Source organism: Mus musculus, chromosome 14, assembly GCF_000001635.26.
Source record: "Mus musculus strain C57BL/6J chromosome 14, GRCm38.p6 C57BL/6J".
Taxonomy (NCBI): Eukaryota; Metazoa; Chordata; class Mammalia; order Rodentia; family Muridae; genus Mus; species Mus musculus.
Genome location: NC_000080.6, coordinates 42,581,511 through 42,604,833, shown reverse-complemented (window position 1 = coordinate 42,604,833; position 23,323 = coordinate 42,581,511). Strand labels below are relative to the sequence as shown.

General features: G+C 43.5%; 2 protein-coding genes across 6 annotated transcripts in view; one reads left to right on the top strand and one right to left on the bottom strand.

Annotated features, from left to right (window-relative positions):
• Positions 1-4,755: 4,755 nt before the first annotated feature.
• Positions 4,756-10,329, top strand: Gm17124 (predicted gene 17124). 3 transcript variants are annotated; one of them, XM_017316263.2, is made up of 5 exons: positions 4,756-4,977; positions 6,059-6,221; positions 7,478-7,609; positions 8,262-8,445; positions 9,589-10,165. In XM_017316263.2, exons 1-5 carry the CDS (start codon positions 4,962-4,964, stop codon positions 9,592-9,594), a joined length of 501 nt encoding a protein of 166 aa, XP_017171752.1. In that variant the 5' UTR covers positions 4,756-4,961; the 3' UTR covers positions 9,595-10,165. The 3 variants fall into 3 exon arrangements, with proteins under 3 accessions (XP_017171752.1, XP_017171751.1, NP_001365664.1); NM_001378735.1 differs by having other exon boundaries at positions 4,954-5,112; positions 9,589-10,329; XM_017316262.2 differs by lacking the exon at positions 9,589-10,165 and having other exon boundaries at positions 8,262-8,541.
• The window catches only part of Gm8032 (predicted gene 8032), a 41,330-nt gene continuing 27,255 nt past the window's right edge, over positions 9,249-23,323 (bottom strand). For 2 of the 3 annotated variants that reach the window (XM_011245278.2, XM_017316256.1), the window contains one exon: positions 9,249-9,887. In XM_011245278.2, coding sequence (XP_011243580.1) covers positions 9,688-9,887 — 200 coding nt within the window. In that variant the 3' untranslated portion in view covers positions 9,249-9,687. The remainder of the gene's footprint in view (positions 9,888-23,323) is intronic. The other variant, XR_003951232.1, reaches the window with a different exon arrangement.

The window sequence follows — 23,323 nt, the reverse complement described above, 5'->3', positions numbered from 1 at the left end:
ATTCCTCCCAGAGTCCATTTATTGCCCTTAATTGAGTAGATATATTCTCAGGGGAAAGTTTTCATAGTTGGGGTATAACCCAGAATATAAATACTAATACATAGATCATTAAATTCTGTGTCTGTGGTGACTGGCTGATGAGATGGCTCAGTGGAAAAGGTAATTCGACCAAGCATAGAGACCTGAGTTCCTTCCCTGTGACCCACATCATAGGCAAGAAAAAACTCCATCAGTTGTCCTCTGACTTTCATGTAGGTGGGGGTGCCAGGTCTTAGTAGCTCAATTTTCCCACTGCTCACTTACACTGAGAACTCTCCATCTGATACACACATGTAATTATATGACTCCGTGCACCATTTGAGAGGTTCAGTACTTTTTAATTTTCACTTTTGTTGCCCAGAAGCTAGAGAAACCAAGAAGGCCAGCATCAGACCAAAACCTGAAACATTGGTTAGGGATTATGGATATAGGGAACTTGTAACTAAGGTGTGAACATCATGCGTTCCAAACTGCTCTAAATGGTTTTCAATACATGCATGGTCAATTGTAGTAGATGCTGTTATTTCATTGCTGTTTCTTTGTTGCTATAGTTTTGTTTTACTGTCTACCTCTGATTACATCAAAGAGATTCAAAAACTGTGATGAAATTTGTACTAATCCCTGTGGCCTGTTGAAGCCTCATTAGCTGTCAGAGTCTGCTTTAGTGAGGATGCTGGCCTGGATGATGTACAGCTGCTTCGGGTCACCTGTACTGCCATATGCTAATATCTTCCTCTGACAAAATAGCAGTTATCAGTGACACAGAGTGAAACGATTTACAATGCTAGCACTCCTAGGTTTAAGCAGACACCAGTTGCAAAGTACAAAGGACCCTAAGAGGGAGGCATATGCCCAGGCTGACAACAGTAGGCTATGAAAAGATTAAATTGACCTGGGAGTTGACAGTGGACTGTGAGGTGCAGGCAGAGGCCTAGTACAGAGTGTCTGACAGTTTTCCAGGTAGAAGGTATTCCCACCACTAGAAGGTCTTTGGATCTGTGCTCTAGGCAGCATAAGGAGAGTAATGAAAGTCACTGTCTTGTGAAATTGCTGCTGAGACAATTGCTTCCTCTTCTGAATATACACAGTGGAGTTGGCTCAAGGTCAAGAAGAAACAGCCATAGCTGTAGTTCATTCCTCTGTAGAACATTCTCCTTCTCTTTTCAGCCCACATGGATTAATCATGTACCACCTTGTTGTCTGGACACTCACGTGACAGGGATATGGTCCTACTTTCCTGTTATGTGTACCAGAAGATCACTTTAAAATGGCCCAGATGATCTAGTTCAATCTTGCAAGACACAATGATATAGCCTAGTATGATGGCACTTGCCTTTAATACCAGGAGAGGCACAGGCAGAGAGAATGCTATGAAATCAATGCAGTCTAAACAGTGGGTGGAGATTATGTTTTTGTTTGTTTGTTTGTTTTTTTGTTTATTTTTTATTCAGGATGAAGTCAAATAAGGTCCTGAGGTTGGGAGGTTTTAGATTTACCTGTCAAGGGGACTTTGTACTTGTAGGAAGGGATAATGCAAATATTCACAGATAAATTGTGGAACCCAGGCCTTCTTCAGCTCCAAGGCAAGTGCATCCAGGGGACTAATGAATAATCTGCTTTGGGGATTCTGACCAGCCTAACAGAAGAGTATTAAACATAGTAATTATAATGAAATAGTCCCACTAGTTCATATACAGTAAGATGCATACCCCACATTTGGAAGGGTTTTTGGCACCATGTATTTCCATGACTGTTGTGGGTACATGGTGTCAGGAGACACAGAAGAAGGCCTCACATCCCGTGAAACTGGAGTTACTGACATCTCACACCATTGCTTGAAATCCCAGCACTTAGGAGAGGAGGTCAGAATCAGGAGTTCAGGAGCATCCTTGACTACAGAAGGAATTTAAGTCACCTTCATTACTCTAAGAACTTCATGGAGTTTCCATCTGTTGCTATGTATTGTAATGCTAAATTCTGTTCCTAGGAAGGTCTGGAACTAGGAGAGAATTCTATCAAAAGATTTTGTTGTGCAAATATTGTTGCTTAACTTAAAACCATTGGTAAAATAAAATTGGCTACTGGTGTTTACTGGAGGGATTAGACATATGTGAGGTTTTAGTTATCTGGTTGTGGGTGGAGAAGTGAAAGAAAAGAGGAGAAACTAGAAAAAATGGAGAATGCACCATGGATGAGCTGCACCATGAGGGCATATGGAGGAGAAACAGCAAGGATTTGGGGGGCACCACTGGAAAGGTAGCCAGGTGAGCTGTTAGAAAAGCAAATTAGGGGTCACCCCACCCAACGTAATTGTCTCTATTTTTGTTTTTTTAAGACAGGGTTCCCTGTATATCCCTGGCTGTCCTGGAACTCACTTTGTAGATCAGACTGGCCTCAAACTCAGAAATTCTCCGGCCTCTGCCTCACAAGTGCTGGGAGTAAAAGTGAGCACCACCACCTCACAGTAATCATCAAGCCAAATGATATAAGCACAGTCTGAGTCATTTGTTTGGAAGCAAGTCAGGATGAGTTTACATTGGTTCTACTAAAACTTTGTCTCAAAACTGAAGGTGATGGGGAAGGAGAAGAGCATTGCCTGAAGGGGAGGGGAGGGGAGGGAAGACCATGGAGAAAATGGTCAAAGACATACTTGAACAGAAAGTCTTCAAGAAACAAAGGATGTGCATTTTTTTCATTGAATTATTTATTTATTTCCACCTGATCACGGCCCCTCCCTCTCTTCCCAGTAAGACTCAATGTCCCACTCCCCCCCAATTACCTATCCCCTTCTCCCCAGAGAAACGGACCCTCTTTTTTTTCTAGTACCAACCCACCCTGGCATATCAAGTTGCATCAGGAATAAGTGCATCCTCTCTCACTGAGCCCAGACAGGGCAGCCCAGCTAGGGAAAAGAGGTCTAAAGGCAGGTAACAGAGTCTAAATCCGAGGCAGCACCCACTCCAATTGTTAGTCACCCACATGAAGACCAAGATGCACATCTATTTCATTTATGTAAGGGTCCTAGTTCAAGCCCCTACATGGTGTTGGCTCATTGTTCAGTCTCTGTGAACCCAAGGGCCCAGATTAGTTGACTGTAGGTCTTCTTGATTAGTTGACTGTAGATTAGTTGACTGTAGGACCTCTTGTGGCTTCCTAACCCTTCTAGCTAATACAACCCTTCCACCAACACTTCCACAAGACTCTCTGACCACAGCCTACTGTTTGGCAGTGGGATAGCATTTTAAATGTAAATGAAGAAAATATCTAATAAAATAAAATAAAATAAAATAAAGAAGAGGAAACTTCTCAAGGAGTAGCTAAAAAGCTCTTGAAGGTACTGGACCAACAGTTTTTACCAGTCCCTTTGAATTGTGTCAAACCATAGCAAAGAATTCATAGCCAAACCTTGTCAATAAACAGTGAATGATTTATGAATAGATGGGAAACTTCATGGTGCATGCAGAATTCAGAGTTCTGGTCTCAGGAAGTAAAGAATTTTTCTTGAATGGAAACACTACAAAACTCTCAGTAGAGTTCAGGAAAAGGTGGATGGGCCTCATTCTTACTTTGGGCCTATTGTACCCAAATACAGGGAGGATTCATCCCTATACTATTTGATTGGAATGCCTGCTGCATTGCTTTCCAGGCTCAGAGATAATCAGCTACCCAAACTATAACTATTACTTTTTCATTACCTATTTTCTCCAGTTCTCCATAAAGGTTATTCATCTGACTACCTGAGAGACAGAGTGGGCTTCTGACTACCCCACCATCCCCCCAGACACCTTGGACCTTTGTCATAGTGATATTGCATAGCTCATGATGGTAGACAAAGACAACACAATCAATTTGGAAAGGCTTTACATGATTTTTCCACTATTTTACTGGAGAGTTTAGGTAGCATTTTAGCATGCATTCAGCACACCCAGGTCAACAAGGCAGAAGGAACAGATGTCAATGCCAGAGGCCCTCCTGAAATTATGGATCCATTAAAATTGAGGTTTCACTGGACCCGAGGCCTATTCATCCTCGATCCATCCAATTGAGTCTTAGGTATCTTATGAATACAGAATCATATTATCTCCAACAGACTCAGGCCTAGAACTGGGAACTCAAAAATGTAGAAACTGGAGAAGTGAGAGCTAATGGGACTACGAAGAAGCAATCCAATGTCCCTGTTGGCCTTTGTTCACAGATGCCTATTTTGTCTGGTTGTTTTGGAGATTCTCTATCTCCAAATGTGGGATTTTAGCTTTTGAAGAAGGGACATAAACTTTACAATTTGATGTTGCCCCTGTCCCTGACTTCTTCTATTGCCAAGTACAAGGGTGTTTTCATTGCAAAGAAATGGGGTTGTAAATCAGAGATTTCATGAAAACCCATTGCTCACTTTATTGAAACAATGTCTCCTCTCAAGGCAGTTGCACACTAATACATATACTCCAACTTGTGTAAAGGTAAAGGTGCAGGAGTAGGTTTCTGTCCTCTGGGAAACAGAGACACCTGGGTAAATCGACTGTTTGTTACATGACTGGACCCCAGTAGTAGATTTATATTGGAGAAGAATCTCCCTCATAAAAGGATCCTAAGGAAGATGAGCTAGCCATGCCATGGCACCAACAAACTCTCCCCATTCAAAGCACTGGACTTGTAGTGAAGCAGAGAGAAATCTCTAGCTTTGGAAGGAGAAGTTGCCAAGAGGTATCTCCAGGGGCAAAAGAGAGACTCCAGGAAAGGGCACCTCAGAAACTGGTCAGATGGGGCAAGCTGGTAAGCCGGTAGGCCATGGAAGTTCCAGGTGACATCATCAGTAGCCACTTCCCTGGACAATCTCTTGTATCCAAGAGAACCCTAGAATCTTCTGTGATGTCGCCAGTGTTGTGGTAACCAGCGCAGCTTGTGGGGTATTCCTTCAGATCCTCATGGGTTCCCAAGCAGGCATGTTGTCCATGCTCCTCAGGGTATTTCAGAGAGAGAATAGAATACACACAGACACCAGACCAAGGCAGAAGGAGGCCGGCCGCCCATCATGGTGGGAAAGGGCAAGAAACAACTGGTCATGGAGAAGGCACAGTGAGTCCTGGGCAAGGTTTGGGGAGCTCCCTGGGGGATGTGGGCTTCAGCTGGTCCTTCCAGGAATAGGGATTGTGATCTGGATCCTTCAGATTCCTCAATGGTAGAACCAGAGTCAAGAGTGTCTGATGATTAGTCTTACAGACAGCCTGGTATTGACAAGCCTGCAGGGGCTTTGCTGAGAGATCTTAATTTCCCACTGAATGGCAAATTATGCAAAGACCAAGCTCTGTGAGAATAGAAAAGTGTTGTTCTCAGGATAGAGTGTTCATGTACTTCATCTTTTTTTTTTTTTAAAGATCTACTTATTTATTATATGTAAGTACACTGTAGCTGTCTTCAGACACTCCAGAAGAGGGAGTCAGATCTTGTTACAGATGGTTGTGAGCCACCATGTGGTTGCTGAGATTTGAACTCCGGACCTTCAGAAGAGCCCATGTACTTCATCTTAATATAGTTTCCTCTAAGATACATGAGCATGTGATGCCAAGAACACAGAGGGCTATTCCCCTGCCTATGAATCAAGGTCTCAGACAGTTTGGTATTGAACTCACATGATGTGGACTGATTCACAGTCTGGTTTCCTGTAGCAGTGTACGAGCTCTCATCATGCATTTGAAGAAGACTAGAAAAGTGTTGGCTAGTATGCTGAGAGGGTTGTCAGATATGAGCCGACAATACCCTCCATTTATTCTTGCCTGGCCCAGCTTATGCATTTCAGGGCTAGGGCGATTACAATAGGAAGTCGGGCATATGTTTAGTGATGGTGGTTGTGAACAGGGACATAGCTGAGGAGCCCAGCTTCAAGACAGCTATGATGCACTATCAGGGATTCTCAGTGTCTCTAGATTTTCCTCTTCCTCAGGCTTCTGTGTGGGACAAAGCATGGTTTCCCTTTCCCTGCCCTATTATCTCTACAAGGTTACTAGTGTTTTTCTACCTACAGGGTCTGCTGGGGCAGCATCACCCCAAGCCCCCACCATCAATGATCAGGAGAAGAGACACGAGAGGTTGGAGAAGCTCAAAAGAGAGCTCCAGAACGTAAAAAATGCCAGAGACGAACTTCAGGGAATCCTGGCCAACTACACTAACAAGGATTTAAATGACAGGTAGTCATTATGCCCAGTTCTTTGCTGACTATCTTGGGCCATCCCTGTTAAGCCCAGATTCCCTCATACCGCAGGTGGCTACAACTCCAGGCTGTCTGCATACCCAAATCAATTTTGCTGATTGGAATTTCGATGCAGAACTTCAAGTTCAGATAGGAGTGAGATGGGGGTCACAGGAACTTTTGATTCCTCCAAAAGTAAATCAGAGCCTGTGGCATGAATCACAGTCTGGGGATGAAGGTAGTAATGTGTGAGCTCCCCTCCTGCCATTTAAGAAGCCTACACAGGTTTTGGTTGGTGGGAGTTGCTAGGTAATGTTTGTTTATAGCCAATCCTTTCCATAATTGACCAAGTGGTAATTTGGGTCCAATTGGTCCTGTCAACAGCTGGAGGGGCCTGTCCCACATACTGCCTCTCAGTATGACTGGATTGGCTGCAGTTCATAATGGCTTTTCTCAAATTTTGTTCATTATAATCTCAGATAAACCGAAATCAACTTATTTATTTGGCATTCTGATTGACTGTGTGTGTGTGTGTGTGTATCTGTGTCTCTGTGTGTGTTTGTGTGTGTGTAAAAGACAGAGCTAGAAAGAGACAGAGAATGAGAGAGATACTGGGTGGAAGTGAGCTTGTGTGTGCATTTGTGGATGTGTGTGTTCCTGTGTGTGTGTGTTCCTGTGTGTGCAGCTTAAGATCTAGAGAGTCTGTATCATGTGATATATCCTGAGGTTGTGCCTGACTCCATTTCCAGGCAATAATAGTGAAGAAGCCAGGGAGGTTCATTTTTAGTAGCACAGCACTTAACCTCTGTGCTCACTGTGGATGCACATTGGAATCTCCTGGTAGGTTATAGAGGCTTTTCCCTGTAGATATGATTATGTCCTTTGGGAATTGATGTAGCAATAGAGCCAAGGATTGTCAATTCCGTGTCTAAAACAAGAAGGAGAATCATACAGATTTAATGTGGACCCAGGACTGTGACACAGATTCCTGGAAAGTTCTGGGAGAACTAGTCTATTCTTTCAAACCCCTACAGGGAGCTGAGGCAGATCAGCACCCTGCCTTTACTTCCCTGGGCTTACTGGCCCAAGCTGAAGAGTAATAAGTTTAATAAGCACCAAGTGGAACCGGTAACAAGGAGCTAGGTCAAGTGGCATATATGGGGTGGGGTAGTGCATGATTCAGCTTGAATTGAAATGATCCTTGTATCCTTAGTTCACGGGACAATTTGTTCCTTGGGCCATGCCCTCCCACAGGATCAACTTTGAGACATTCATGCTTCAGATGCAACATGACCAGGTGATGACTGACCTGAAGAGAATGCCCCAGGACATCAGTGAGGCCTTGTACAAGTGCAAGCAGTTGACTAAAGAAAATCAGTTCTACTGGTGAGTGACTAACAGGGTCATGACCCAAGACGTAGGCACAGGACATATCTGCCAATCCTTGTCCTTGAACTAAAGTGAGGACTCAGGTTCTATACTGTTAGTCTCTAATCAATAAGCCTGCATCCTTCAAACAAGGCACTACGATTTTAACATCTTGGATCATTTTGACCAAGTGTGAAGAGACTGGGAGCCCCTCAAGCCACTGTCCTTTCCAACTAAGTATCCTCAAGATCGAAAAGGTGTCCACCATGATGGAGATATCAATAAGCCTTGGTCCTCTTGGGCTCTGAACATAGATTTATAGATGGGGTTTCCAGGAAAGACATAGAAAGATTCTGTGATGCTTGCGTCTCTTCACTCCTAGAGAATTTTGCCCCAGGTGGGTTTTTTTATACCACAGACTTATAAGCACATATAGACCCCATGTTCTTTTCTGAGAGATACATGAGTCCCTGTTGGTGTCAGGGATTTCAAAATACCTTGGGTCTTCTGGAAAGTGGCAGTCCTCTGGATTTGATCTCCCTCTATGGCCAATCTGGATACTTGTTTGGGGCTGCCTGGGGATCAGGGCCAATGATGAAGGAATGGTCTTTGGAGGAATGGGAGGAAGATGGATGCTTCCTGGATTCACCATGTTTTGTTTGTGGCTCAGCTTCAGGAACTGCCACCTCCTGATTGAATCTAACCTCATCCAGCACAAAGTCAGGATGTTGAGGAAGGAGAACAGACAGCTGCTAAGGGAGCAGATTGCATTGGAAGAATGCAACACAGAAACAAAAATACTATGTAAGGAAGGCAGCCAGAAGATCAAAGACCACTATACTAAGCAGCAGCAGGTAGGATGAATGAAGCATCAGGGGCAGAATGCCCTAATGTGTGATCATAAACACAGTTAAGCCTATGTAACCATCCTGCACCTTATCCAGGCTCTCTCCTATTTCTCATCCAGTTTTACACTTCTGTGATCATTTCCAAGACTTTCTGTGGACTTACCCTCTTTTGAAGAAATTGGATTTCTGCCATGCCCTCTCCTCCCCATCCTAGTCGGCCACCTCTAGCTTGCCACTCTAGGCAGAGGAGATCCTGGACCCCTGAAGGCAACCCCTTGAGGCTCTATGGTATGGAGAGGTGCCTCAGGATGCCACTTCCTGAATTATCTAGGAACCAGGTCCTCTGTTCTGCTCTATGGCAACTCATCCTGAGGGGCTTGGGCCTGCCCTCTCCTAGGACAGAAGGGCAGGCTCCAATTTTATTTTGTATATGTGTGTGTGTGTGTGTGTGTGTGTGTGTGTGTGTGTGTGTGTGTGTGTGTGTCATGGCTTGGCTGAAAAGATGCAGCGTCCTTTCACTGTCTCCAAGATGAGGTACTAGCACAGGATGGAAGTACCTAAGGAGCCATAAGCATAGCAGGGCTATTGGATTTTGTTTTTGTTTTTGTTTTTGTTTTTGTTTTTGTTTCCTTCATGAGTATCCCCTTTAGAGTTCAATGCTTACCCTTGGGAAGATTTGCATGAAGCACACTCTTGCTGATGACAGTATCCTTTCAGTGTGCATGAATTTCCTGTGATTCCCAGATAGAGGGGTACCCAAGGAGAGCCAAGGAAGGATTCAGCACTCCAGAAATAATAAGAGCCTTCACTTCAAAGTTTGCTAGGCTCCCTAGAAGGCCTCTGTTTAATGTTAGATTCAGACACTGATACACACTTATTTTTCAATATCAAGTATTTAGACTATTGGAGAAATGTGGTGTTTTACTTTAACTCCAGCACAGTGTGTAGTTCACAATCCATTGTCAAGCAATTTTTTACAGTTGAGAATAACATCCAGGCCCAGGTGCTCTCTTCCCCTTCTCCTATGGGGATACAGGAAAGATCTCAGATGAAAAGTGATACTGGATTGTCCTGCTGAGTAAAGCTGGTATTTGATGGATCGCGGACATGGAAAGATCTCACCAGGCTTTTTTTCTCTTCCTCCCGTAGGACTGAAATATTCTGCAGAAGCTCAAACAGATCAGAGACCAGGTCAAGATCTTGCTCAGACACAACAGTTCACCAGGAGCACTGGGTGTGCAAAGCAAATTAACCACCATTGCATCTAATCCTTGTAACCATGGCAATCTTGGGCTGCATGAGTAATGAGGCCTTTATTTTGTCTAGCCTCTGGTCCAGCAAGACTGCCTGTTTGGAAGGCTTCAGAGAAGTGCTGAGATACATCAAGATCTGCTCGGCATCCAGGAGGGCTCTGAGAATGCCAATTTTGGCTGGTCCTGTTGGGTCATCTAGAATTATATCATGGTGATCAGTCAAGTGAATTTGAAAAACTTTGAGGTATCATCTGTAACATCTCTCATGTTAGCCTTGGAAGGACTAGTCCATCAGCAGAACACCCACCCCAATGAAGTATGCCTATATTCATCCTGAAGAGATTATTACCATCAGTGACTGCCTTTGCACTATTTCACCAAGGCCAGCAAGAGGCTGTAGGTCTGTGCTGAACATCTGCAGCAAGAGAATGATGCTTAGCTTAATTATTTTGTTTAGTTTTGGTTAGAGTTTTGATTTCTTTGTGTCTTTGGTTTTCCTGTGTTTTCATTTAAAGTTTCATTATATATTCACTATCTTTTTGTTACTGTAATTAATTTGCTTTTTTGCTAAGTCTATATACTGTATAAACTGACTCCCTACTTTAAGTTGTTATTGAATAAAATTAGTGTATTGTTATGGATAAAACATCATCTCTAATTATTAATGGGACTCTTCAAGTATCATGTTGTTTAGGCTTCATAAGTAGTACCCAGCCAGCCAGAGCTCCACAGAAAATTGAGATAATGTGTCAAACTATGTGGATCCCAAAGTCAGGATGAAAAAAGTATCCATGCTCTATCTCTATAGTCATAAATTTAGCTACAGTTATGATGTACTCTCCTGTGCATGACCACATCGGACAAACAAATAAGATACACAACAGTATTTCACTAATACATCCCAGGAAATAAAAATATTCACATTGAGTAATTAAAATATTCTGAATTATAAAGTAATTTGGATAAAAATGACCTTCAAAAGTCATTTCATAATTGAATGTTTGATACCTACCTCATAAAAATGTTTTAGGAAGGACTAGTAGATATGGCCTTGCTGGAGGAATTTTGGCACTGGAGGTTGGCATTGAGGTTTCAAAAGCTCATGCCAGTCCCTGCCTCTGTCTTTGTCCCTGTCTTTGTCACTATCTCTCTGTCTCTGTTGATCTCACAATGTTTCTCTCTTTTTCTCTATATCTCAGTCTACACTCTCACTGTCTCTGTCTCTGCTTCTGTCTGTTTGTCTGTCTGTCTGTCTGTCTTTCTGTATCTATCTCTTTCCTCTGCCTCCTCTATATGTATCTGATGTAAGTTCACCTACTCCTCTAGTCCCATGATGTCTGTATGCAAGCCTGCCTGCCTCCTGCCATGATCCCCACCTTGACAATCCTGGATCACCCTTTTATATTGTTGGCCAAACCCAATTGAATATTTTCTTTATACGTTATCCTGGTCAAGGTGTGTCCTAGCAATAAAACAGTGAATAAGAAAGCAAAACAAACTCTTAATCATTGGAAAGATCAGCTACGAGATGGGAGAGGAACTTCACTAAGTGTACATATGACAGAGAGTTCATTTCTAGACAATCGGATGGTGTTAAAAACTATACACCAGGAAACCTGCCTGTTAAACATTAAAACATTTTAAATTTAAACATTTCATAACGTTCTATGGCTGTCCATGGTAGAGCACACCTGTAATCCCAGCAGTCAGAAGGCAGAGGCAAGAAGAACTGCATGAGCCTCTGGACAGTCTGGTCTATGTACTAGATTCTGGGACAGCAGGGATAAGTAGAGAGTCCCAGTCTCAAACACACTCCCTTCTAATGTTCTGTCAAACTGAACAGAATCTTCAAAAGAAGAGAAAGAAATGGATAATAGATATGTATTTAAATGTTTAATATCCTTCATCAGAAAAATGCAAATTAAAATAGTTTTAACATTGTATCTTACTGCAGTCAGAATGGCTATTACAAGTAGACTAAATGACCACAACTCTTGGCATGACTGTGGGGTAAGAGAGTATATATTCACATGTACAGTCATTATGAAAAACAGGAGAAATGTTCTGGAAAACATTGCTAGAGATAGATCTTCCATAAGAACCAGCTGTACTATTTGTGGTGTTTGAATGAGAAGAACCCTTATAGGCTCATAGATTTGAATACTTGGTCAACAGGGTATAGCACTCTTTGATGGAATTTTGAGCTGTGGCCTTGTTGTGGGGGTGGGCTTTAAAGTTTCAAAAGCCCAGCTCAGGGCCAGCATCCCTGCTTCCTGTAGATCCAGATCTAGAACTCTCAGCTACTTCTCAAACACAATGTCTGCCTCTGCATGATTCTGTCAAGACAAAAATGTACTAAAGTTCTGAAATGGGAAGTAGGCCCCCATTTAAATGCTCTCGTTAAAAGGTCCATCATGGTCCTGATGTCTCTTTCTAGCAACAGAACACAGACTCAGACACTATTCCAGGGCATATAGCCAAAGGCATTATCCTAAGTCAGAGACCTGGGTGTGCTCATGTTCCCTCCTGCTTTATTCACAATGGTCAGGACATCAAAACAACCCAGACATAAATATAACTGATGAAAGGATAATGAGTACATGGTTCATATACACAATGGTAAAGAACTATGACAATATAAATGAAATTTACAGGTTAATGGATGGACACATGAATAATATTTTTGAGTGATATAACCCAGACCCAAAAAGACAAATACCACATCATGTGTCTTATGTGGATGGTAAAATTGAATGTCTAGAGATGTGCATTTAAACTGCAGTATCCATAGAAGGTAATGCACTAGTGTTGGGTTATAGGAGGATATTTCAAGAAAATAATAGAACACATAATTTGTGAAGGAGAAAAAGGAAAACAGTAGGACAGAGTGAGGTAAATGTCTTGAGAGATTGCAGAGGAGTGTGGTGGCTTGAATATGGGAGTGGTACTTTTAGGAGTTGTGGCCTTGTTAGAAACAGTGTGTCAGTGTGGAGGGTAGGCATTGAGACCCGCATACTAAACATATGTCCTGGTGTCTCCTCACATCAATAAATCTCAGACTAACACCTGGGACAGTAGACTACCATGTCCAGAATTTGGTAAAGTTGAGTGGGTTGGAAGTCCCAGACCCACAGTAGATGGCAAAAGTGTTACCTGCTTCCTACCAGGCCTCTTTCATGGGACCAAAATCTGTATATAGGAACATGGCCTGTGGTTATTTAGAAGAGAATAGGGTTCTCCCTGCTAATGAGGTAATAGAAGATGGTAGGGTTCAGTCAATAAGCTTCCCTTCCTGGACATTCCTTCCTCAGAAGTTACTTAACTTCTAGTCTAACCTTAAGACATGTTATGCTTTCATTTCCATGAAAAACAATCAATAAACAGTTTACAACCAAGGACTGTCTCTCTCATCAAACCAACTGTGGGTTACATGGAGAAAAAGCCTTTGCCTACAGAGCCTTGCCATCTAAGTCTCCAACAGAAGGCCCCTCAATACTCCTGGGCTAGTCACCTCTGAGCTAATCCAGAATTCCCCATTCCCTGATTTCAGGGCTAGTTCTTAGCCTGCTGGCCTCCTCCATGCTCAGCTCCTCTGAGACTTCTAGCAGTGCCTGCATGTCCAAGATTCTGAGAACCCCTTGCCCAGTTATCCTTGCAGGCCAGCAGGGTCAAACCTGCTGTGAACTCTCTGCAACCCAGCACTGTCTGGATGTCCAGGATTTTGTGGGTCCCTGTCCCCAGACTCCTAAACATAGGCCCGTGGAATTCAGGACAATATACTACCCAATGAAAAGCCCAGGGCCAAGTTTGGGTTATCTTGTTTTGGGTTGCTCATCATTAAGTCTCAAACACTGTCCCCAATCATTAAAGACTACTGCCATTTCCTTCCTTCTTTCCTGGAAGATAATGGTAAAAACACATTGCTGAAGAAGATGGTATCTGGCACAGGCATCAATTCAGGCATCTATCTCATTATTTTCTGTGTGTTGAGAACATATTTATCACTCTTTTGCAGTTACTTGGAGATATTTGGCCCATTACAACCCACCAAATTTCTATAGACGTGGTAATCCCTTGGTAGCCGAGATTGCAACTCCCTGTGTCCCATCACCCTTCCAACATCTGTCTTAAGATCTGGCAACTGTTATTCTAATTTCAGCTTCTCTAAGTGGGCTAAACTGAAGAGGGAGCCCAGGGCCTCATGTATACCAAGCAGCAAACACTACAGGAGAATACACTGTACTTCACCACAACACACTGCACCACACCACACTACAGTATACTACACTAGAGAACCCCCAGTCCTCCTGTTTCTCTGAGATCAACTTTCTTTCTTAACCCTTTCTCAGCCTTCCTGCATGGATTATCTGCCCAAACAAGGTGAATGTAGTAAACGAAAGTGAACATTTTCTACTTTCATAATCCACATTGAAATTTACTGTGAACTCTGTGCAGAGTTCATGACCACCAGGAACACCTGGCCTCCCTTCTCCCCATTGTCACTTACTGGGTTCCCTCTCCATTTTTTCTGTTGTCTTTCTAATCTGAGGATACAGCCTTGGATACTCAGATTTTGGGTACTTTGTCCTTTCCTTCAGACCTCTGTATTTGCTGTGTCTCCCCTTAGGACTCTGTGCATCAGGCTGAGTACTTAGTAGAGCTGTTTCTAACTCTGCATCAGCAGATACTCACAAGAGCTTCTGGCCCTCAGACAGGTGGTTCTTCAAAGCTTTAGAGAAGAGATGTGACTCTGAAGAACACCCTGACTCCTGCAGACGGATGGCTGCTGAACAAACTCCATGACTAGTTGTCCCAGGAGGGTTTTGGGACTCCTCCAAATCTGGCTGCACTGCAGCTTCTCCTAGAATTCAATGTGGATGCCTTACAGGTTAAGAGGATCAGTCAAGTACCAACAAGGTGGCCACATGGACGCATCCAGAAAGGCATGGTACAGGAGAAGCTGAGAGTCCTACATGTTCATGTGAAGGCTGCTAATAGAACATTAATGTCCAGGCAGCTAGGGTGAGGGTTTTGACCACACACACAGTGCCCCATATACTCAAACTTGGCCACTCCTTCTTATGTTGCCACTCAGTGTGTTGAGCATATAAAAACCATAACAAATATTGATGCAAAAATACTCAATAACATCTTGGAAACTGTTTCTAATAACACATGCAAATGATCACTCACCATGACCCAATACGCATCATGTATAGGATGTAAGAATGATTCAGTGTTTTGGAATTCATCAAAGTAATATACTATGTAATAAATTTAAGAAATTATTATTTGATCATCTCATTAGATACTCTATCATCCCAGGGATGCAGGAATGATTCAATATATGGACATCCATCAATGTAATCCACTATATAAAATAACTTAAAATATATTGGATAATCTCATCAGATGCCGAAAAAGTGTTTGACAAAATACAATATAACTTCAAGATAAATGCATTGGAGGAATCAGAAAGTCACGTTTCAGAAAGAAATGAGCAAAATAGAGCAACCCAGTTGCCAACATCAAAATATATGGAGAAAAATTTGAAGCCATCCCATTAAAATCAGAGACAAGGAAAGACTTCCCCCTCTTCCCCTACGTATTGAACATAGTCTTTGACATTTTAGCCAGAGCAATCAGGCAAAAATGCCGATCAAAGTGATACAAATTGGAAGGGAGGAATTCAAGACACTACAATTTGAGGAGTATGGAATATTACACATAAGTGAGCTCAAAAAAATCCAGGAGAGAACTCCTACAGCTGATAAACCACTTCAGCAAAGTCAATGGATACAAAATTAACTCAAACAATCCAGGAACTTTCCTCTACTCAAAGGATAATTATACTGAGGAAGAGATTTTTTAAAACTACATACTTCACAATAGTCACAAACAATATCTTGGTGTGACTCGAACAAAGCAAGGGAAAGATAATAATGAATGACAAGAACATTAAGTCTCTGAACAAAGAAAACAAAGAAGACCTTAGAAGATGGAAAGATCTCCCATGGTCATTGATGAGCAGGATTAATATAGTAAAAAAGGTCCATCTTGCCAGAAGCAATCTACGGATTCAATGCAATCCCCATCACAATTCCAACTCATTCCTTCACAGAGATAGAAAAAGCAATTCTCAAATTTATCTGAAATAACATAAACCCAGTATAGCAAAAACTATTCCTAACAATAAAAGAATGGTTCAGGAAATCACCATCCCTGATCTCAAAATATACCACAGGGCAAGTGATAAAAATGTCATGTTTCTGGTATAGAGAGACAAGTAGACCAACAGAATAGAATTGAAGACCTAGAAATGAACCTACATTCATATGGTCACTTGATCTTTGTCAAAGGAGCCAAAACCATCCAGTGGATAAAAGACAGCATTTTCAACAATTGGTGCTTGTTCAACTGGCAGTCGGCATATAGAAGAATGCAAATTGATGTATTCTTATCTCCTTGTACAAAGCTCTAGTCCAAGTCACTGAAGGACCTCCACATAAAACAAGATACACTGAATCTAATACAACAGAGAGCAGTAAAGAACCTCAAACACATTGGCACAGGGGAAATGTTCCTGTACAGGACACCAATGGCTCATGCTGTAGGACCAAAAACAGTGTCAAATGGGACCCCATAAAATTGAAAAGCTTTGTAAGTCAAAGGATGCTGTCAAAAGGACAAAATTGCACACACATATAGGGAAAACTTCTGTACCAACTCTACATCTGATAGAGGGCTAATATCCAAAATATAAAAAGAACTCAAGAAGTTACACTCCAGAGATCCTAATAACCCTATTAAAGAATGGGGTACAGAGCTAAACAGAAAATTCTCAACTGAGGAATCTTGAATGGCTGAGATGTACTTAAGAAATGTTCAACATCTTTAGTCATCAGGGAAATGCAAATCAAAATGACCCTAAGTTTCCACTTCACAGCACTCAGATGGGCCAAGAACAAAACTCAGCTGACAGGTGATTCTGGCAAGAATGCGAAGAAAGTAGAACATTCCTCCATTCCTGCTGGGACTGCAAGTTGGAAAAACCACTTTGGAGATCAATCTGGCAATTCCTGAGAAAGTTGGAAATGGTTCTACCTCAAATACAGGTATACCACCATGGTACATAAACCCACAAGATTCTCCAATATATTAAAAGGACACATGCACTACTATGTTCATAGCAGCCTTATATATAATGACCAGACTCTGAAAACAACCCAGATGTCCCTCAACAGAAGAATGGATACAGAAAATATTGTACAGTGTACAGAAGTACTACTCAGCTTTTAAAAACATTACGTCACAGCAGCAGCGGTCGCCATCTTGGTCCGGGACCCGCCGAACTTAGGAAATTAGTCTGAACAGGTGAGAGGGTGCGCCAGAGAACCTGACAGCTTCTGGAACAGGCGGAAGCACAGAGGCACTGAGGCAGCACCCTTTGTGGGCCGGGGACAGCCAGCCACCGTCTGGACCGGAGGACAGGTGCCCGCCCGGCTGGGGAGGCGGCCTAAGCCACAGCAGCAGCGGTCGCCATCTTGGTCCGGGACCCGCCGAACTTAGGAAATTAGTCTGAACAGGTGAGAGGGTGCGCCAGAGAACCTGACAGCCTCTGGAACAGGCAGAAGCACAGAGGGGCTGAGGCAGCATCCTGTGTGGGCCGGGGACAGCTGGCCACCTTCCGGACCGGAGGACAGATGCCCGCCCGGCTGGGGAGGCGACCTAAGCCACAGCAGCAGAGGTCGCCATCTTGGTCCGGGACCCGCCGAACTTAGGAAATTAGTCTGAACAGGTGAGAGGGTGCGCCAGAGAACCTGACAGCTTCTGGAACAGGCGGAAGCACAGAGGCACTGAGGCAGCACCCTTTGTGGGCCGGGGACAGCCAGCCACCGTCTGGACCGGAGGACAGGTGCCCGCCCGGCTGGGGAGGCGGCCTAAGCCACAGCAGCAGCGGTCGCCATCTTGGTCCGGGACCCGCCGAACTTAGGAAATTAGTCTGAACAGGTGAGAGGATGCGCCAGAGAACCTGACAGCCTCTGGAACAGGCAGAAGCACAGAGGGGCTGAGGCAGCACCCTGTGTGGGCCGGGGACAGCCGGCCACCTTCCGGACCGGAGGACAGGTGCCCGCCCGGCTGGGGAGGCGGCCTAAGCCACAGCAGCAGCGGTCGCCATCTTGGTCCGAGACCCGCCGAACTTAGGAAATTAGTCTGAACAGGTGAGAGGGTGCGCCAGAGAACCTGACAGCTTCTGGAACAGGCGGAAGCACAGAGGCACTGAGGCAGCACCCTTTGTGGGCCGGGGACAGCCAGCCACCGTCTGGACCGGAGGACAGGTGCCCGCCCGGCTGGGGAGGCGGCCTAAGCCACAGCAGCAGCGGTCGCCATCTTGGTCCGGGACCCGCCGAACTTAGGAAATTAGTCTGAACAGGTGAGAGGGTGCGCCAGAGAACCTGACAGCCTCTGGAACAGGCAGAAGCACAGAGGGGCTGAGGCAGCACCCTGTGTGGGCCGGGGACAGCCGGCCACCTTCCGGACAGGAGGACAGATGCCCGCCCGGCTGGGGAGGCGACCTAAGCCACAGCAGCAGAGGTCGCCATCTTGGTCCGGGACCCGCCGAACTTAGGAAATTAGTCTGAACAGGTGAGAGGGTGCGCCAGAGAACCTGACAGCTTCTGGAACAGGCGGAAGCACAGAGGCACTGAGGCAGCACCCTTTGTGGGCCGGGGACAGCCAGCCACCGTCTGGACCGGAGGACAGGTGCCCGCCCGGCTGGGGAGGCGGCCTAAGCCACAGCAGCAGCGGTCGCCATCTTGGTCCGGGACCCGCCGAACTTAGGAAATTAGTCTGAACAGGTGAGAGGGTGCGCCAGAGAACCTGACAGCCTCTGGAACAGGCAGAAGCACAGAGGGGCTGAGGCAGCACCCTGTGTGGGCCGGGGACAGCCGGCCACCTTCCGGACCGGAGGACAGGTGCCCGCCCGGCTGGGGAGGCGGCCTAAGCCACAGCAGCAGCGGTCGCCATCTTGGTCCGAGATAACATTTGGGATGGAAATACATAAGAAAATCAACAAAGAAAAAGTAAAAATAAAGGTATAAAAATCACAAATGGGGCAACCCTGGAGAAGGACAACTTACAAAAAACATCAGGGTCTACAGATGCAAGCCTCACCAACAGAACATAGAAAAGAGAATCTCAGGCAAAGGAAATACCATAGATGATAATCATAGATGATATTAAAAAGTCACTCAAAGAATATACAGAGTAAAAAATTCCTTACTCAAAACATCTAGCTAATGCAGGACACAATAAAAAGAACAAAACTAAGAATAATGGAAAAAGAAGTGGGTGAGGGATAACAGTTCAAAGACCCAGAAAACATCTTCAACAATATGATTTTTAAAAGTCCTTAACCTAAAGACAGAGATGGCCTTAAATTTACAAGAAACCTACAACACACCAAATCATTTGGACCAATACAGAAAATCATCCTATTACATATTAAACAAAAGTATAAATGTACAGAATAAAGAAAGAAAATATTACAAGCTCTAAGGAAAGAAAGTCAAGTAACATACAAAGAAAGACCTATGAGAATTACATTGACATGTTACCAGAAATGGTAATATCTAAAAGATCTTGGACAAATGTCTTTCAGACTCTAAGAGAACACAAAAGCCAGCCTTGGTTACTATACCCAGAAAACTCTTTATGACCATAGTTGGAGAAACTAAGATATTCTGCGACAAAAACAAATTCAAACAATACCTTTCCCCTAATTCAGCACTACAGAGGATACTAGAAGCAAAATTCCAACAGATTGTGTGTAATTATACCCAAGAAAACACAACAAATGAATAATCTCACAAGACCCCAAAGAAAGGGAAAAGCATGTTGTCTCCATTCCCTGCCCTATTATCTCTACGAGTTTACGAGTGTTTGTCAACCTACATGGTCTGTTGGAAAGGCATCACCCCAAGCCTCCACCACCAATAAGCAGGAGCAGAGAATGAAGAGGATGGAAAAGCTCAAAAGGGATCTCCAGAAGATCAAAAATGAGAGAGACGGACTCCAGGGAATCCTAGCCAATTACACTAACAAGGATTTGAACAACTGGGAGTCATTATGCCCAGTTCTTTCCTGATTGTCTTGGGCCCTCTCTGTTAAACTCAGATTCCCTCATATCACAGGAGGCTACACCACCAGGCGGTCCACATATCCAAATTCATTTTGCTGATTGGATTTTCGACACAGAACTTCAAGTTCAGATAGGAATGATATGGGTCTTAGGCACTTTTGACTCCTCCAAAAGTAAATCAGAGCCTGTGGTATGAATCTTAGTCTGGGGATAAGGATAGTATTGTGTGAGTCCTAATTCTGCATTGTAAGAATCCTATACAGGTGTTGGTTTGTGGGAGATTCAAGGTCCTCTCTGTTTATGGCCAATCATGATTGCAGTTTACATGGAGGTAATTTGGGTCCAACTAGTCCAGTCAACAGCTGGAGGGACCTGGTCCCACATACTGTCTCTCAGTATAACTGGATTGGCCATAGTTCATCACTGCTTTAATCAAATTTTATTCACTATACTATCAGATAATATGTGTTCATTTGGCATTCTGATTGTGTTTGATTATGGGGGGTGGTCAGTGTGTGTGTGTGTGTGTGTGTGTGTGTTCCACTTAAGAGCTAGAGTGTCTGTATAGTATTCTGGGGCATGAGATTTTGCTTGACACAGTTTCCAGCCAAAAATAGTGAAGACCGAGGGAGCATCACTTTGAGCAGCACAGCATATGAGCTCTGTGCTCACCTTAGGTGCACACTGGAAATGTACTATCCTGTAGATACTGATTATGTCCTTTGGGAGTTTATGTAGCAACAGAAGCAAGGATTGACAATTCCTTGTCTACAAACAGATGTGTCATCACAGGTTTAAGGGGGACCCAGGACTATGGCACAGGTTCCTGGAAAGTTCTTGGAGAGCTAGTCTATTTTTCTTGCCCCTTCAGGGAGATAAAGTAGGTCAAATCCCTGCCTTTACTTCCCTGCCTCTACTGACCCCAGGCAAAGAGTAATAAGTTTGATAAGCTCCAAGTGGAACTGGTAACATGGAGCAATGTAGTGGCATATATGTGTTGGGGTAGTCCACGATTCTGCTTGAATTAACATGATCCTTGTATCCTTAGTTCATGGGATTATTTGTTCATTGTGCCATGCCCTCCCACAAAATCAAAATTAGGACATTCATGCTCAAGATGCAAGATGACCAGGTGATGACTGACCTGAAGAGAATTCCCCAGGACATCAGTGAGGCTTTGTACAAGTACAAGGAGTTGATTAAAGAAAATCAATTCTACTGGTGAGTGACTAACAGGGTCGTGATCCAAGCACTAGGCACAGGATATGTCTGCCCATCCTTGTCTTTGAACCAAAGTAGGGGCTCAGTTTATATACTGTTTGCCTCTAAACCAGAAGCCTGGCTCCTTCAAAGCAAGGCTCTAGGATTTTTACCACTTAAAGTCATTTTGGCCAAGTGTGAAGAGTCTGTGAGCAACTCAAATCATTGTCCTTTCCAACAAAGTATATTTGAATGTAGATACATAGATAAGGTTTCCATGGGACACCTAGAAAGACTGTATGTTGGTTGGGTCTCTTCTCTTCTCCTAGAGAAGGTCTGCCTTCTACCTACAGGTGATTTTTAAATAACATGGACATATAAGCACACATGTGTTCCAGGTCCCCTTGAGAGATACTTAAGTCCCTGTTAGTGTCACAGTTTACAGATGTACCTCGGCTTCTGAAATATGGCTGTCCTCTGGATTTGACCTCTCTCAATATGATGCTCCGTGGCCAATCTGGACAGTTGTCTGGGCTGCCTGGGCACCAGGGTACATTGTGGCAGGGATGGTCCTTGGAGGAGAGGGAGGAAGATGGATGCTGACTTGTGTAATCATTTGTTTGTTTGTGACTCGGCATCGGGCACTGCCACCTCCAGAGTGAATCTAACCATCTCCAGCACAAAGTCAGGATGTTGTGGAAGGAGAACAGACAGTTGCTAGAGGAGCAGATTACACTAGAAAATGCTCCAACGAATCAAAGAGGCTGTGTAAAGAAGGCAGCCTGAAAACCAATGACATATGTACCAAGCAGCAGCAGGTAGGGTGCATAAATCATGAGAAGAAGGTTGCAGTCATGTCTAACCTTAAGCACAGTCAAGCCTAAGCAACCATCCTGTACCTTATCCATGCTCTCTCCTATGTCTCATCCAGTTGTTCATTTCTGTGATCATTTCCAAGACTTTATGTGCAGTTATCCTCCTTCAAGAAACTACATATTTGGGAAGTAAACAATCCTGCTAAACTAAAAGCTGCATTCCTTATGATAGATAGGTTGAACACATAGTATACAAGTACATGCCAGTATGTAAGTGGGTTCTATGTGCTTGCCTTCATTGTAGTAGCACAGAATGTTGATTGATGAAGTCATTTGCTTCTTAGGGTTCATGTGAGATCACAGGCAGGACAAAATTTGCATGTATTAGATGCCAGTGGAATTGCCATATGAGTGGAAATCATTGCCTTGGGTGGGGGGCTTGTATGCTTTCTCTCCCCTTTTCCTGCATTGCAAGATGGTCTCATCACTCTGCCTAGATCTTGGCTCACACTGAAAGACAGTGAGCAGGTACTTGTCAGTCCTGTTTTCTGTCAGTGTTGCTAGAGTTCTTTACTAGAGATTATATTCTGGAGCTGACTGATCAACAGGGATGTGAGAAAGGCTTCTCTCAGCCTGAGTGTTGGTGTGAGAGATGTGAGGCTTCAAGAATGAAATTTCACTAACACTCTCAACCTAGTCTAAGAAATGTGCCCCCTGAGAAATGTCAGTGCCCAAGGGATGGACAGCAGAGTCCTGTGTCTCACATTAAACATAAGCCTTCCATAGTCCCCATTCAACTGTTTTTCTACCATCCATTGTTATCTCCTCATACTTTTCTACTCACTTATGATTTTTGGACAGAGAGAGCGACAGGTGTATATATATATATATATATATATATATATATATATATATATATATATATATAGAGAGAGAGAGAGAGAGAGAGAGAGAATGTGTTTGTGTGTGGCATAAGCATGTGTGTACCAATATGTATATTGTTGGGTGTGTTGAAAGTCCAGTTATTTATGTGAGGTTTTGTTCAGTTTTATTTTTTTGTTTTATTTATTTATTTATTTGTGTGTTTGTTTGTTTATTGGGACAGCTTTTTTTTGTTTGTTTGTTTTTTATTCAGCCTTTCTGTAACATATTCCCTGGAAACCAGGTCTGTCACTGAACCTGAGACTTCCTGTTTTGTTTAAGCCTTCTGACCAGCATCTGTGAATCTACTGTCACCTCCCAGGCAGAGATCTTTGTAGGGTTTGGTCTCAATTAATTGTTTGGAGATTCAATTGCTCATAGCTAGGAAGATCATGGTGTTATTTTCTATAATTTTATACAAACATTTTAGTGTTTTGGGTTTTTTTATTTGTTTGTTTTTGTAACTGCCAATTCATTAACAAGGAGGAAGACAATGCTGTCTGCTTCAGGTGCCAGACACACAACTTGACTCACTGTGCCTTCTCATGAGTTTT